Raw genomic sequence first — 13,792 nt, forward strand, 5'->3', positions numbered from 1 at the left:
AACATCCTGGTAAATCTCCTCTGCACCCTTTCCAATGCTTCCACATCCTTCCTATAATGCGGCGACCAGAACTGGACACAATACTCCAAGTGCAATACACCAGAGTTTTGTGCAGCTGCAACATGACATCATGGCTCCGAAACTCAATCCCTCTACCAACAAAAGCTGACACACTGTACGTCTTCTTAACAACCCTATCAACCTGGGTGCCAACTTTCAGGGATCTATGCACATGGACACCGAGATCTCCCTGCTCATCCACACTACCAAGTATCTTACATAGAAACATAGAAAAACTACAGCACAAAACAGGCCCTTCGGCCCCACAAGTTGTGCCGAACATATCCCTACCTTTTAGGCCTACCTGTAACCCTCCATCCTATTAAGTCCCATATACTCATCCAGGAGTCTCTTAAAAGACCCTATCGAGTTTGCCTCCACCACCACTGACGGCAGCCGATTCCACTCGCCCACCACCCTCTGTGTGAAAAACCTCCCCCAACATTTCCCCTGTACCTACCCCCCAGCACCTTAAACCCGTGTCCCCTCGTAGCAGACATTTCCACCCTGGGAAAAAGCCTCTGAGAGTCCACCCGATCTATGCCTCTCAACATCTTATACACCTCTATTAGGTCTCCTCTCATCCTTCATCTCTCCAAGGAGAAAAGACCGAGCTCCCTCAGCCTAACCTCATAAGGCATGCCACTCAATCCAGGCAACATCCTTGTAAATCTCCTCTGCACCCTTTCAATCTTTTCCACATCCTTCCTGTAATGAGGCGACCAGAACTGAGCACAGTACTCCAAGTGGGGTCTGTCGAGGGTCTTATATAGCTGCATCATTATCCCCAGACTCCTAAACTCAATCCCTCGATTGATAAAGGCCAGCATACCATACGCCTTCTTAACCATCTCCTCCACCTGCGGGGCCGATTTTAGAGTCCTATGGACCCGGACCCCAAGGTCCTTCTGATCCTCTACCGTACTAAGAGTCTTTCTCTTTATATTGTACTCCTTCATCCCATTTGACCTGCCAAAATGGACCACTACGCATTTATCTGGGATGAAGTCCATCTGCCACTTCTCCGCCCAGTCTTGCATCCTATCTATGTCCCTCTGTAACTTCTGACATCCCTCCAGACTATCCACAACCCCACCAACCTTCGTGTCGTCGGCAAACCTACCAACCCATCCCTCCACTTCCTCATCCAGGTCATTTATGAAAATGACAAACAGCAAGGGTCCCAGAACAGATCCCTGGGGCACACCACTGGTGACCGACCTCCATTTAGAAAAAGACCCATCTATACCCACTCTCTGCCTCCTTTGGGCAAGCCAGTTCTGGATCCACAGGGCAGCAGCCCCTTGGACCCCATTCCCTCTCACTTTTTCTAGAAGCCATGCATGAGAGACCTTATCGAACGCCTTGCTAAAATCCATATAAACCACATCTACCGCTTTCCCTTCGTCAATGCATTTAGTCACATTTTCGAAGAACTCCACCAGGCTCGTAAGGCACGATCTGCCTTTGACAAAGTCATGCTGAGTATTCTTGAGCATACTAAACCTCTCCAAATGCTCATAAATCTTGTCCCTCAGGATCTTCTCCATCAGCTTACCAACCACTGAGGTTAGACTCAGCGATCGGTAATTCCCCTTCTTGAAAATAGGAACTACATCCGCAATCCTCCAATCCTCCGGCACCTCCTCCGTCTCCATCGACGATGCAAAGATCATCTCACCAGAGGCTCTGCAATCTCTTCCCTCGCCTCCCACAGTAACCTGGGGTACATCCCATCTGGACCCGGCGACTTATCGATCTTGATGCCATTCAAAGATTCCAGCACAACCTCTTTGTTAAAGTCCATTACCATTCGCCCAGTGCTCTGTATTCTTGTTACTCCTTCCAAAGTGAATCACCTCACACTTTTCCGCATTAAACTCCATTTGCCACCTCTCAGCCCAGCTCTGCAGCTTATCCATGTCCCTCTGTAACCTGCAACATCCTTCTGCACTGTCCACAACTCCACCGACTTCAGTGCCATCCGCAAATTTACTAACCCATCCTTCTACGCCCTCATCCAGGTCATTTATAAAAATGACAAACAGCAGTGGCCCCAAAACAGATCCTTGCGGTACACCACGAGTAACTGAACTCCAGGATGAATATTTCCCATCAACCACCACCCTCTGTCTTCTTACAGCTAGCCAATTTCTGATCCAAACCGCTAAATCACCCTCAATCCCATGCCTCCGTATTTTCTGCAATAGCCTACCGTGGGGAACATTATCAAACGCTTTACTGAAATCCATATACACCACATCAACTGCTTTACCCTCATCCACCTCTTTGGTCACCTTCTCAAAGAACTCAATAAGGTTTGTGTGTGACTAACCCTAATCAAATTGTTCCTTTCTAGATGATTATAAATCCTATCTCTTATAATCCTTTCCAAAACTTTGCCCACAACAGAAGTAAGGCTCACTGGTCTATAATTACCAGGGTTGTCTCTACGCCCCTTCTTGAACAAAGGGACAACATTTGCTATCCTCCAGTCTTCTGGCACTATTCCTGTAGACAATGACGACACAAAGATGAAAGCCAAAGGCTCTGCAATCTCCTCCCTAGCTTCCCAGAGAATCCTAGGATAAATCCCATCCGGCCCAGGGGACTTATCTATTTTCACACTTTCCAGAATTGCTAACACCTCCTCCTTATGAACCTCAATCCCGTCTAGTCTAATAGCCTGCATCTCAGTCTTCTCTTCGACAACATTGTCTTTTTCCTGCGTGAATACTGACGAAAAATATTAATTTAGTGCCTCTCCTATCTCTTCGGACTCCACGCACAACTTCCCACTACTGTCCTTGACTGGCCCTAATCTTACCTTAGTCATTCTTTTATTCCTGACATACCTATAGAAAGCTTTAGGGTTTTCCTTGATCCTACCTGCCAAAGACTTCTCATGTTCCCTCCTGGCTCTTCTTAGCTCTCTCTTCAGGTCCTTCCTGACTAACTTGTAACTCTCAAGCGCCCTAACTGAGCCTTCATGTCTCATCTTAACAGAAGTCTCCTTCTTCCTCTTCAAAAGAGATTCAACTTCTTTAGTAAACCACGGTTCCCTCGCTCGACCACTTCCTCCCTGCCTGACAGGTACATACTTATCAAGGACACGCAGTAGCTGTTCCTTGAACACGCTCCACATTTCAATTGTGCCCATCCCCTGCAGATTTCTTCCGCATCCTATGCATCATTATGTCAGGAAGTGAACTTTAGATTCTCACAGTCTATATGGCTCACTGTCACTGAAGGGAGGGGAAAGATAGTTAATTTATTTAAATCAAATTGAAAATTGTGAACAGACTCAATCATGTAACAGGTTCATTCTGTTTGAAACAAAAGGGAAATGTGAAAGTAATCTAAGACTTCATAGAATTTGTTTCTCAGCAATACCTGATCACTTCCGACTTTACAACGTGGCCAAACAACATCCAGCAGTGACTGCAGAGCATGTAAACAGGCTACGATGCTTTCCATTGGTGCATCAGGTCGTGGTGAGCACAGAAACTCAACACTGATTCCTGTAATTAAAGCAGCACAATAGCACATAATATTTTCATCAACTCCTTAATGGAACCTAGTTGGTTTTACGTATTTGGTTGCAGAAACCAATTAGTTCATTTAAAAACAAATCAGTTGCTTTAATTTAAACTAATGAGAACAAAATACAGAGTTCAGTGTTATTATTAAACATACTCAACATGCACGATTACTCAAATACATCTTTCTTAGCTGAATTACCACACAATCCCAAATATTATAAAAGGGAACAACTGCACTTTGCTGCCTCTCCATTTCTTTTGTCCTTTCCACTTCCTGACTCAAAGCTATATGGAATCATTTTGTGCAGCTTTCCTCAGACTCATTAACAAAATGGGACACAGGAGTTTGTCTCCTCCCTTTTATCAATTTTATTCCCATCTTTCCCTCTGCTTGGCATCTGCTGCACACAAACTGCCTATTATTTGATAACTTTACTAAATTCCATGGGGAGCAAATATGCGTTTAAAATTAGCTTAGGAACACATCAAGGCTCAGCAGATTTAAGCAGTGGGAAATAGAACTGTACATACCAGCAAGATCTCAGTTTTCAAATGAGTTAACTGGCCTGGGGAGACACTACATTCGGCCTCACACCATTTGCTCAAAGAAAATCAGCCATGGTTGCCACTTCTGATTTCTAGTGGTTCCTGCCAGCAGTCTGCATCATGCAAGGGTAATGTCAACATTTCACTCCTTACCACCCACCCTTAATTAAGTAATCTGCTGAAACTCGTTGTGAAAAAGTCAAAGATGAATAATGGCTGTTTGGGTCAGGGGAGTGTGCCCATTGACCCTAACCCATCAAACTACATCAAATCTGCACCAAAAAAAAAACAGGCAATGTCGCAAGTGAATTTCATGAATATGAGTGAACATTGGAAATTTGCGAAAACATTCTTTTTTTTCCCCAAAACAACAATTGCATTTTTTCTCTACATAAATTATAAGACAAAGAGGGGGCTTGAAGTTTTTGACAACTGTCCTTTCTAATATATATCTGCTTAGCCTCTGGCCATCCATTTGCTCTGATGGATCTACCGCTGCTCAGTTATTCAACCTCTTTCTTACTTGAACTTTCATCCGCAAGAATATTCACCCAACCGTCTATCCCCTCTAGTTAAGACTACAGAATTGCTTTCCCAGGTTAGAAGTGCACAAACTTGAGAATACTTTGTGCATAACTGGTTTATTGATACATGAACAGTTCTAGCTTGACCACCAGAAGTCCTGCAAGGGCCTCCGATATGTTCTGCTAAAAATGCCCCACTATATCTTGTGCCCCCCTCGGATGCTTCTTCTGCTTGAGCCTCAAAAAACAAATGGAAGGTGTGAAGGATTTATTTGTCAAAGTACCAATCAGCATTCAACTGTTTCCCATTTCCTTTTCCTGCTGTACCAAATCTCCTTATCTAGTCTTCCACAAACTAGTTATGGATCCAGGTCTCTCTCCCATCTTTTCTCCAAAAAACACATCTTGCCCAGGACTACCTCCTGCTCTCCATTTCCAATAAATTCTGGACAACATTCCTTCTGGCGTTATGTCCTTGATACGTACCAGTTTCTTCAAACCGTTTGGTCCATTTCCTGCCCAACCAAACAATTTTTTAAATTCATTCAAGAGATGTGGGCATCACTGGGAAGACCAGCATTTATTTGCTGTCAAGGTCGCGGTAAGCTGTCTTACGAACTGTGGTGAAGATAGACTAACAGTGCTGTCAGGTAGGGAAATTCCTTATTTGGGCCCAGTTTTTTTTTATTCATTCGTGGGACGCTGGCTCACCAGCCTCAATTGCCCATCCTTAGTTGCCCTTGGAGAGCAGTTAAGAGTCAACCATATTGCTGTGGATCTGGAGTCACATGTCGGCCAGACCAGGTAAGGACGGCAGATTTCTTTCCCTAACAGGACATTAGTGAACCAGATGCATTTTTCCCCCCACAATCGACAATGGTTTCATGGTAATCAGTAGATTGTTAATTCCAGATTTTTTTAAATTGAATTCAAATTCCACCATCTGCTGAGGCGGGATTCAAACCCCGGTCCCCAGAACATGATCTGAGTTTCTGGATTAATAGTCTAGCGATAATCCCACTAGGCCGTCGCCTCCCCAGTGACATTGAAAAAACAATTATATAATTCCAGTCATGGTTATAACTTGCAAATAGTTCTATTTACATGCACCTATTGTCCATGTTCTTCTAGGTGGCACAAGCCTGGGTTTGGGAGATGGGGTGTTGAAGAAGCCTTGGCGAGTTGAAGAAGCCTTGGCGAGTTGAAGAAGCCTTGGCGAGTTGAAGAAGCCTTGGCGAGTTGAAGAAGCCTTGGCGAGTTGAAGAAGCCTTGGCGAGTTGAAGAAGCCTTGGCGAGTTGAAGAAGCCGTGGCGAGTTGAAGAAGCCGTGGCGAGTTGAAGAAGCCGTGGCGAGTTGAAGAAGCCGTGGCGAGTTGAAGAAGCCGTGGCGAGTTGAAGAAGCCGTGGCGAGTTGAAGAAGCCGTGGCGAGTTGAAGAAGCCGTGGCGAGTTGAAGAAGCCGTGGCGAGTTGAAGAAGCCGTGGCGAGTTGAAGAAGCCGTGGCGAGTTGAAGAAGCCGTGGCGAGTTGAAGAAGCCGTGGCAAGTTGAAGAAGCCGTGGCAAGTTGAAGAAGCCGTGGCAAGTTGAAGAAGCCGTGGCAAGTTGAAGAAGCCGTGGCAAGTTGAAGAAGCCGTGGCAAGTTGAAGAAGCCGTGGCAAGTTGAAGAAGCCGTGGCAAGTTGAAGAAGCCGTGGCAAGTTGAAGAAGCCGTGGCAAGTTGAAGAAGCCGTGGCAAGTTGAAGAAGCCGTGGCAAGTTGAAGAAGCCGTGGCAAGTTGAAGAAGCCGTGGCAAGTTGAAGAAGCCGTGGCAAGTTGAAGAAGCCGTGGCGAGTTGAAGAAGCCGTGGCGAGTTGAAGAAGCCGTGGCGAGTTGAAGAAGCCGTGGCGAGTTGAAGAAGCCTTGGCGAGTTGCTGCTTGCATCTTGTGGATAGTATACGATGTAGACATGGTGTGCTTTTAAGGCAGTTGGTGGGGTGCCAATCAAGCAGGCTGCTTCAGTCTGGATGATGTCAAGCTTCTTCAGTGTTGTTGGAACTGCACCCATCCAGACAAATGGAGAGTACTTCGTCACACTCCTGATTTTTGTCATGTAAATGGTGGCCAGGCTTCAGGGAGTCAGAATTCCCAGCCTCTGACCTGCTCTTGCAGTCACAGTACTTCCACAGCTAGTCCAGATAATTAATTGATGATGGAGGAATTGACAATGGCAATACCATTGAATGTTAAGGGATGATGGTTCGGTCTCTTGTGAAGGTATTTGTTAAGTACTTGTATGGCATGAATGTTACTTGCCATTCGAATTCAAGCCCGAATACTGTCCAGGTCTTACTGTGCATGGGGGTACAGACTGCTTCATTTATCTGATGAACTGAATAATCTGTAATCATCAGCAAACTTCACTGATCCATATTGACTCCTGATTCCCAAATCACAGTTTTAAAATTCATGTCCAGCCATCAAATTCCAGATTCCTGCTTTTTGCCATAACTTGTGCATTGTGAAATTTCGAGAAAAATTCACAACAATCAGGTTTGAAGAAAAATCAGATGGTTTTGTTTGCTACAGTTAACAATTCATAACAACTTATAAGGTATACTTTTCAAAAAGGCCTGCAACACAAATCTGTCCAGATGTACTGTGCCTAGTTTTCTTTTTCAATATAATGTACACATATACAAATGAAACATATCCTTTAATTGTATTCATAGAGAAAAATATTCTACAACACACTAGTTTATGAGCTAACTAAATAACCAACCTAGAATGAGATGAAATCTATCAGTGTTGACATCCTCTGGTGACATTACCACATTCGTCAAAGTAAATTCATGACCCAGCATCGTTGGGGTTACAGGTCTGGACAAACGAGAAGAGCCTTCATCTGGGTCAATTACAATGAAACCTGTGCTGTTCAGCCACAATGCTGTGGCATGAAGAATAGGAGCCCAAGAGCCAAAATAATGTGGCCTTGCACCCTCTATGGTCTCCGACGTATAAAATGCACCACCTAGCCAAAGATGAAACACATTCTGTATTAACAAAATGAAGAAGCATTATTTCTGTAAGTAAACTGAATCAGTGACTTGAAACTGACTTGCACGTTAAAGTCAGCTACTTTCAGATAAATCAATTATGCAACAAAACAGAATCATTAATTTGACTGCAGAACTTAACATCACTCACTTTATTTAGAACACATTAAACGCTACTGCAATATTTCCCCCTCCTGTCTTAAAAACTTTCTGTCCTCTTTGTCAGTTGCTTCTGGTCAACTTACTCTTCCACAAATATTGAATTGACCCTTGTACCCGATTCAAATGGCTATTTATTCAAGTCAACCTTGTCAAAGGAGGTGACAGCAGGCCTGAATCTGTCCTTTCTGGGGCAGCACGGTGGCACAGTGGTTGGGGCGGCACGGTGGCACATTGGTTAGCACTGTTGCCTCACAGCTCCAGGGACCTGGGTTCGATTCCCGGCTCGGTCACTGTCTGTGTGGAGTTTGCACGTTCTCCCCGTGTTTGCGTGGGTTTCCTCCGGGTGCTCCGGTTTCCTCCCACAGTCCAAAGATGTGGGGGTTAGGTTGATTGGACATGTTAAATTAACCCTTAGTGTCCTGGGATGTGATAGGTTAGAGGGATTAGCAGAGTAACTAAGCGGGGATAGGGCCTGGGTGGGATTGTGGTCGGTGCAGACTCGATGGGCCGAATGGCCTCCTTCTGCACTGTAGGGATTCTATGATTCTATCTACAAATACAGCAAGAAGTCTCACAACACCAGGTTAAAGTCCAACAGGTTTATTTGCTACTTTAACCTGGTGTTGTGAGACTTCTTACTGTGTTTACCCCAGTCCAATGCCGGCATCTCCACATCATCTACAAATATACAGTGGCTAATACCTTGCATTGCAAGGAACTAAAAGTCCTATTTTAGTACCACTATTCATGAGCATTCATCTAATAATCCAGTCAACTAAATACAAATGGGATATTATGGTTTTAGGCAGGATTATTATTTACAAGTTTCTACAATCCTGAAATCACTAGCGAATAGTATTATAAGCCAATTAATACGCAACAGGATTGGACAATAAAAAAAATCAAATTTAAACCAGATTGTCTCTTTGCTGCACCAGAAGTGTTCTTAGCAATCCTCTGGAACCTCAGTCATGTGGCTATTCTTTCGGTACATCATGCCAATGGCAGCATGTTACTTAACTGACAAGGGCGCACTAAATAAGTCTAATCTGTTCTCACCACAAAGCTTCTTATTTCTAACAGAAAAGACTTGATCCAAATCAAAGCCACTTCAACCCAGTGTACTCCAGCCAATTAGTGTCCGATAATGCTGTCTCAGTTGAGATCAAGTAATTTAGCAGAAATTGAGAATCAGAATGGTTTTTATTCTTTCAGCTGTTTTTGACGGTTTAATACAGCAATATATGATACCCATCAGAGAAAATGTCAACAATCAATTTGGAAAATGCTGGAAATACTCAGCAGGTCAGGCAGTAACTCTGTTTCTATCTCCACGGATAATGTTTCAGGTCTCTCTTGTTCTCAAAGAACCTTTACAGTACAGGAGGTCGTCATTCAACCCATCAAATCTGCACTGACTCTCCAAAAGAGAATCCTACCCAAGCCCATCCCCGGAATCCCATGCATTTAGACTGCTAATTCCCCTAACCTATACATCTTGGGACACCAACGGGTAACTTAGCATGGCCAATCCACCTAACCTGCACATCTTTGGACTGTGGGAGGAAACGGACCATCCACAGGAAACCCACACAGACATGGGGAGAATGTGCAAGCTCCACACAGACAGTCACCCAAGGCTGGAATCGAACTCGGCCCCTGGCGCTGTGACGCAGTAGTACTAACCATTGTACCAACATGCCACCCATCAGAAAGATGGTCACAGATCTGAAATGTTAATTTGGGTTCTCTCTCCACAGATACTGTCTGACCTACCGAGAGTTACCAGCATTTGCTATTTTTATTTTGTTTCTTCAGCATCCATAGTAGTTTGCTTGGGTATTTGAGGGAATTTCAAACTATTGTTAAAAATGCAAACAGACTTCTTTGAAGGCACAGGTGGAATAGATAATCAATGGCAAGTGCAGCACTGAGCCATGCAGCTTTGATCTCTGGTCCCTGTCTGCAGCTTTTACTGCAGGCAGAGGTAGAGACATTGGAGTTAGCCTTAATCCTCCTGAACCAAGGAGAAAATCAGCTGCAATACATCCTCCAGATCACCACCATGTTGTGGATTTAGGACGTAGGCTCGATTTCATGGAATTACATTCAAGCTTGAGGAGCTCAGTGGCACATGGTATCAGAGCTTATACAAAGGATTGTTAATTGGATAGGCATCAAAGATTTATCACGAGACAACATTTTCAGGTGAGAAGAAAAAATTAGAAAAAAAATAGATGCGATGGAAAATTTAGACGAACCCTAAATTATATCTACAGTAAAGTCAGGAGCTGAGGTTCATTTAAAATAGGGCACCTCCCCTCAACATAAAACAGAAAATAGAACTCTTGTATAGAAATGAATTTTTAGCTTTCATATTTTGAATTTTATCAATGGCAACATTTTATAATTCAAAACTTCATAGTTAAAATCAAGAGATGGATGCTGCAGGGACACAGCCCACTGGAACATTAACTTGTGCTTTAGAGTGGCAATACATGGCACTTTGTCTGCAGCCATGAAGCCTTGGCTTCACTGATGCTGCTTTGGCAAGGTACTGAGGAAAGAACCTGTACCTACCCACGAGGGGGGAAAAATCATCAAAAATTTAGGGAAGACTTTGATAATTCTTTCAGCTGAGGATGGCATTTGGAGAAAAAAAGGTATTTCTCAAGAGATACGTATCATAAGTTAAGAATACTGAGTGGTTAATAACACCATCACAAAATACACCAAATTTGTCAGATGCTATCAATTGTCCATTGTCACATGCTATCAACTGTAATATCTACAGGCATTTTCAAGGAGCAGCAATTAACTGGACTATTTGTTACGACTTAGGTGGGGCTATGAAATAGAGTTTTCAAAGTTATATGTTGTGTAACTTCAGCTGTTAACACAATAGCTGCAATAGAAAATTGAGTTTTTGTAGCGGGGGGGGGGGGAAGCTACATTGTCTGAAATTGTGGTGGTAGCAAATTCAATCATGGCTTTCAAGAGAACTGGAAGAGGAAAAATTTGCCAGGGTATGGAGGAAAGGCAAGGGCATGCGACCAAGGTTGAACGACCTCTTTCTGTGCTATAACCATTCTGAATCGATAAAAGCAGATTACATCACCAATCACATGGTGGCTCTGGCCATTCAGCATCATTCCAGAACAGTACAAGTCTCTGAATCTCAGTTAGGTCAGCAATCAGTCATGTTGCTATACGCAAGCAAAGGAACCACAGCAAAACTTGAGTGCAAACTGGATTTAGGTGAGGCTATGTAAAGTAAAATTTATGGAAAAAAAATCAAGATCCTGACCTTCAGCTGGAAGCTGATCAGCATATTCTGGAGGCAATGTGAGAAGGGCATAGTCCTGAAGTGCAGCCAGCCAGAGTTTACTCAGTGTTCCCAGTTCTGATTGGACCAAATTGAGAAGACCATCTGCAGAAGTAATTGTATCATTGGAGCCATCAGCTGTAGATGTCTCAAACTTCAAGAACTGCTTCTGTTTTGGTGCACACATATTTTGCTTTTCAACAGTTACTCTGTAAACCTGGAAAGAAACAAAAATGTTCAGCAAATTACAATGTCCAGAGGTGTCAAGGACAAATTCTATTTGGTTAGAGCCAACAAACAATAAAGCTATCATTACACTTTTGGATGTATTCTATAGGCCACCAATTAGTGGGAAAGATATAAGGTACAAATTTGCAAGGAAATTACGAAGAGTTGCAAAATTAATAGAGTACTGAAGTTATCAAATACAGGAAAGGCAGAAAGAGGGATGAGATTCTGAAGAGTATTCAGTTTGTTCCCGGCAAGTTGATGAAGGATCTGGTTCCTGGGAATGGTGTCAAATGATAGTTGGGGAACATTTAGGAGATAGCGATCCTGGTATTATAAGGTTTAGGTTAGCTATAGAAAAGGACAAAGAGAAATCCAGAGTAAAAGAAATTTATTGGAGGAAGGGCCAATTTGAGTACGAGAGGGCCGGTTTCCTCCCACAGTCCAAAGATGTGTGGGTTAGGTTGACTGACCATGCTCAATTGCCCCTTCGTGTCAGGGAGATTGGCAGGGCAAATATGTGGGGTTACGGGGATAGGGCCTGGGTGCGATTGTTGTTGGTGCAGGCTCAATAGACCAAATGGCCTTTTTCTGCACAGTAGGGCTTCTGTGAACAGATCTGAACTAGGCAACTTAGATCCACAAACTGCAATGAAATAATGTGTTGCCTTCAAAGAGAAGATATTTTGGGTTGAGTCAAGGTAAATTCCAATGAGGGAGAAAGGTACGGCAAACAAAGCCAAGAGCTTCCTGGCTATAAAAAGGCATAGAAAGGAAGATTAAACCAATAAAGGGTACCTGTGATAGATGTCAGGTTGATAAAACAAATGAGAACTTGATTAAATATATAAAGTTCAGAAGGGAGGTGAAAAAGGAAATGGGGGGAGGGGGCAAAGACTGGTGGCTGTCATGAAAGACTATAATGGTCTTCTCAGCAGATAAATGAAAGGTAGCAAGGAAAGAGATGGGATCGATCAGGGATCAAAAAGGGGACTTAAGAATCGAAGAAAAGACAGGCTCAAGGATTGAATGAATACTTTGCAGCTGACTCAGAAAGGCAATGCTGGCAAGTCATTGTGGATCACTGCTTGAAAGTGAGCTTTCTAGAATTCATTTGTACAAGGCGTGCTTGTTTAATTAGCAAAGATATATGCCCGTCATGTTGGAGTACCCAATCTTCAAAAAATTGTAGAGGTACAAAAGATATAAACTCTATATTTGAGCTTGCACTATGAGTCACATACTTCAGCCCATGCTTTCAGAACGGCTAGATTCTCCATTGTTGAGGTACTCTCACTGTACAGTTGATTCTGTGCTTCCTTCCCAGCTTGTACTTTGTTCAAGGATGTTGCCAGTAGCTGATGAACTCTTCGAAGATCATTTAGATCACTCACAACTCCACTTCCAATCCAGGCACTGCAAACCTAATGCAAAACAGAATTTAAGAAAAATCTTCAATTTGATCATAATGACTGTATAGACCCAACACAATACCACACATTTAGCACTAATATACCAGTTAATCATGTACTTCTGCCAGGGTCTGGCAACTACCTCAAAGAAAAAAGGCCAAGTTGCTAAATTAATATAATGCAGAATATATATTTCTCTGGACAGCAAAAAAAAAGACTATCTGTAAAGTATTAGAAAATTAAGATTAGCAAAGTTAGTTAAGCAAGGTTGCATATTCACACCTACTTATTTTTTCTTCAAACAGAAGATGCCCATCAAGTCACCATTGAAGAACTTTGATTGCCATCTTTTTAATCTTCAGCACAAGACTTTTGTTTAATTTCCCCTCCGCCTGAAGGTGGACTTGTAACTAAGTATTTACTCATTTATGTGACTGTGACCAATGACAGCTGATGAACCATTCTCATCCTGTATTTGACGGCAAGGCTCAATGGACAGTAATTGCGCAGGGAGCCCTCATTGATTCCTAATCAAACGGGCTATGTAGCCAACTGTATTAGCTGCATAAAAACAGCATTGATAGGGTATATATTCTAGAATCTTCTGAATCACAGAATACTGCAGTACAGAAGAGGCCCTTTGGCCCATCGAGTCTGCATGGAAGCATGAAATGCCCTGACCTGCCCACCTAATCCCACTTGCCAGCACTTGGCCCATAGCCATGAATGTTATGGCATGCCAACTACTCACCCAGGTACTTTTTAAAGGATGTGAGGCAATCCACCTCCACCACCCTCCCAGGCAGTACATTCCAGACAATCACCACTCTGAGTAAAAAGGTTTTTTCTCACATCCCCCCTAAACCTCCCACCCCTCACTTTTAACTTGTGTGCCCTCGTAACTGACCCTTCAATTAAGGGGAACAGTTGCTCCCTATCCACGCCCCTCATAATCTTGAACACC

At 43.2% G+C, this 13,792-nt stretch overlaps 1 protein-coding gene across 9 annotated transcripts in view; it reads right to left on the reverse strand.

Annotated features, from left to right (window-relative positions):
- heatr5a (HEAT repeat containing 5a) overlaps positions 1-13,792 on the reverse strand; it is a 196,638-nt gene that overhangs the window by 39,554 nt on the left and 143,292 nt on the right. For all 9 annotated transcript variants that reach the window (XM_078233685.1, XM_078233687.1, XM_078233681.1 and 6 more), the window contains 4 exons: positions 12,661-12,840; positions 11,171-11,405; positions 7,428-7,676; positions 3,454-3,581 (listed from right to left, as the gene is read on the reverse strand). In XM_078233685.1, the coding sequence (XP_078089811.1) occupies positions 3,454-3,581; positions 7,428-7,676; positions 11,171-11,405; positions 12,661-12,840 (792 nt within the window). The remainder of the gene's footprint in view (positions 1-3,453; positions 3,582-7,427; positions 7,677-11,170; positions 11,406-12,660; positions 12,841-13,792) is intronic.

This window comes from Mustelus asterias, chromosome 18 (genome assembly GCF_964213995.1).
Source record: "Mustelus asterias chromosome 18, sMusAst1.hap1.1, whole genome shotgun sequence".
NCBI classification, from domain to species: Eukaryota; Metazoa; Chordata; class Chondrichthyes; order Carcharhiniformes; family Triakidae; genus Mustelus; species Mustelus asterias.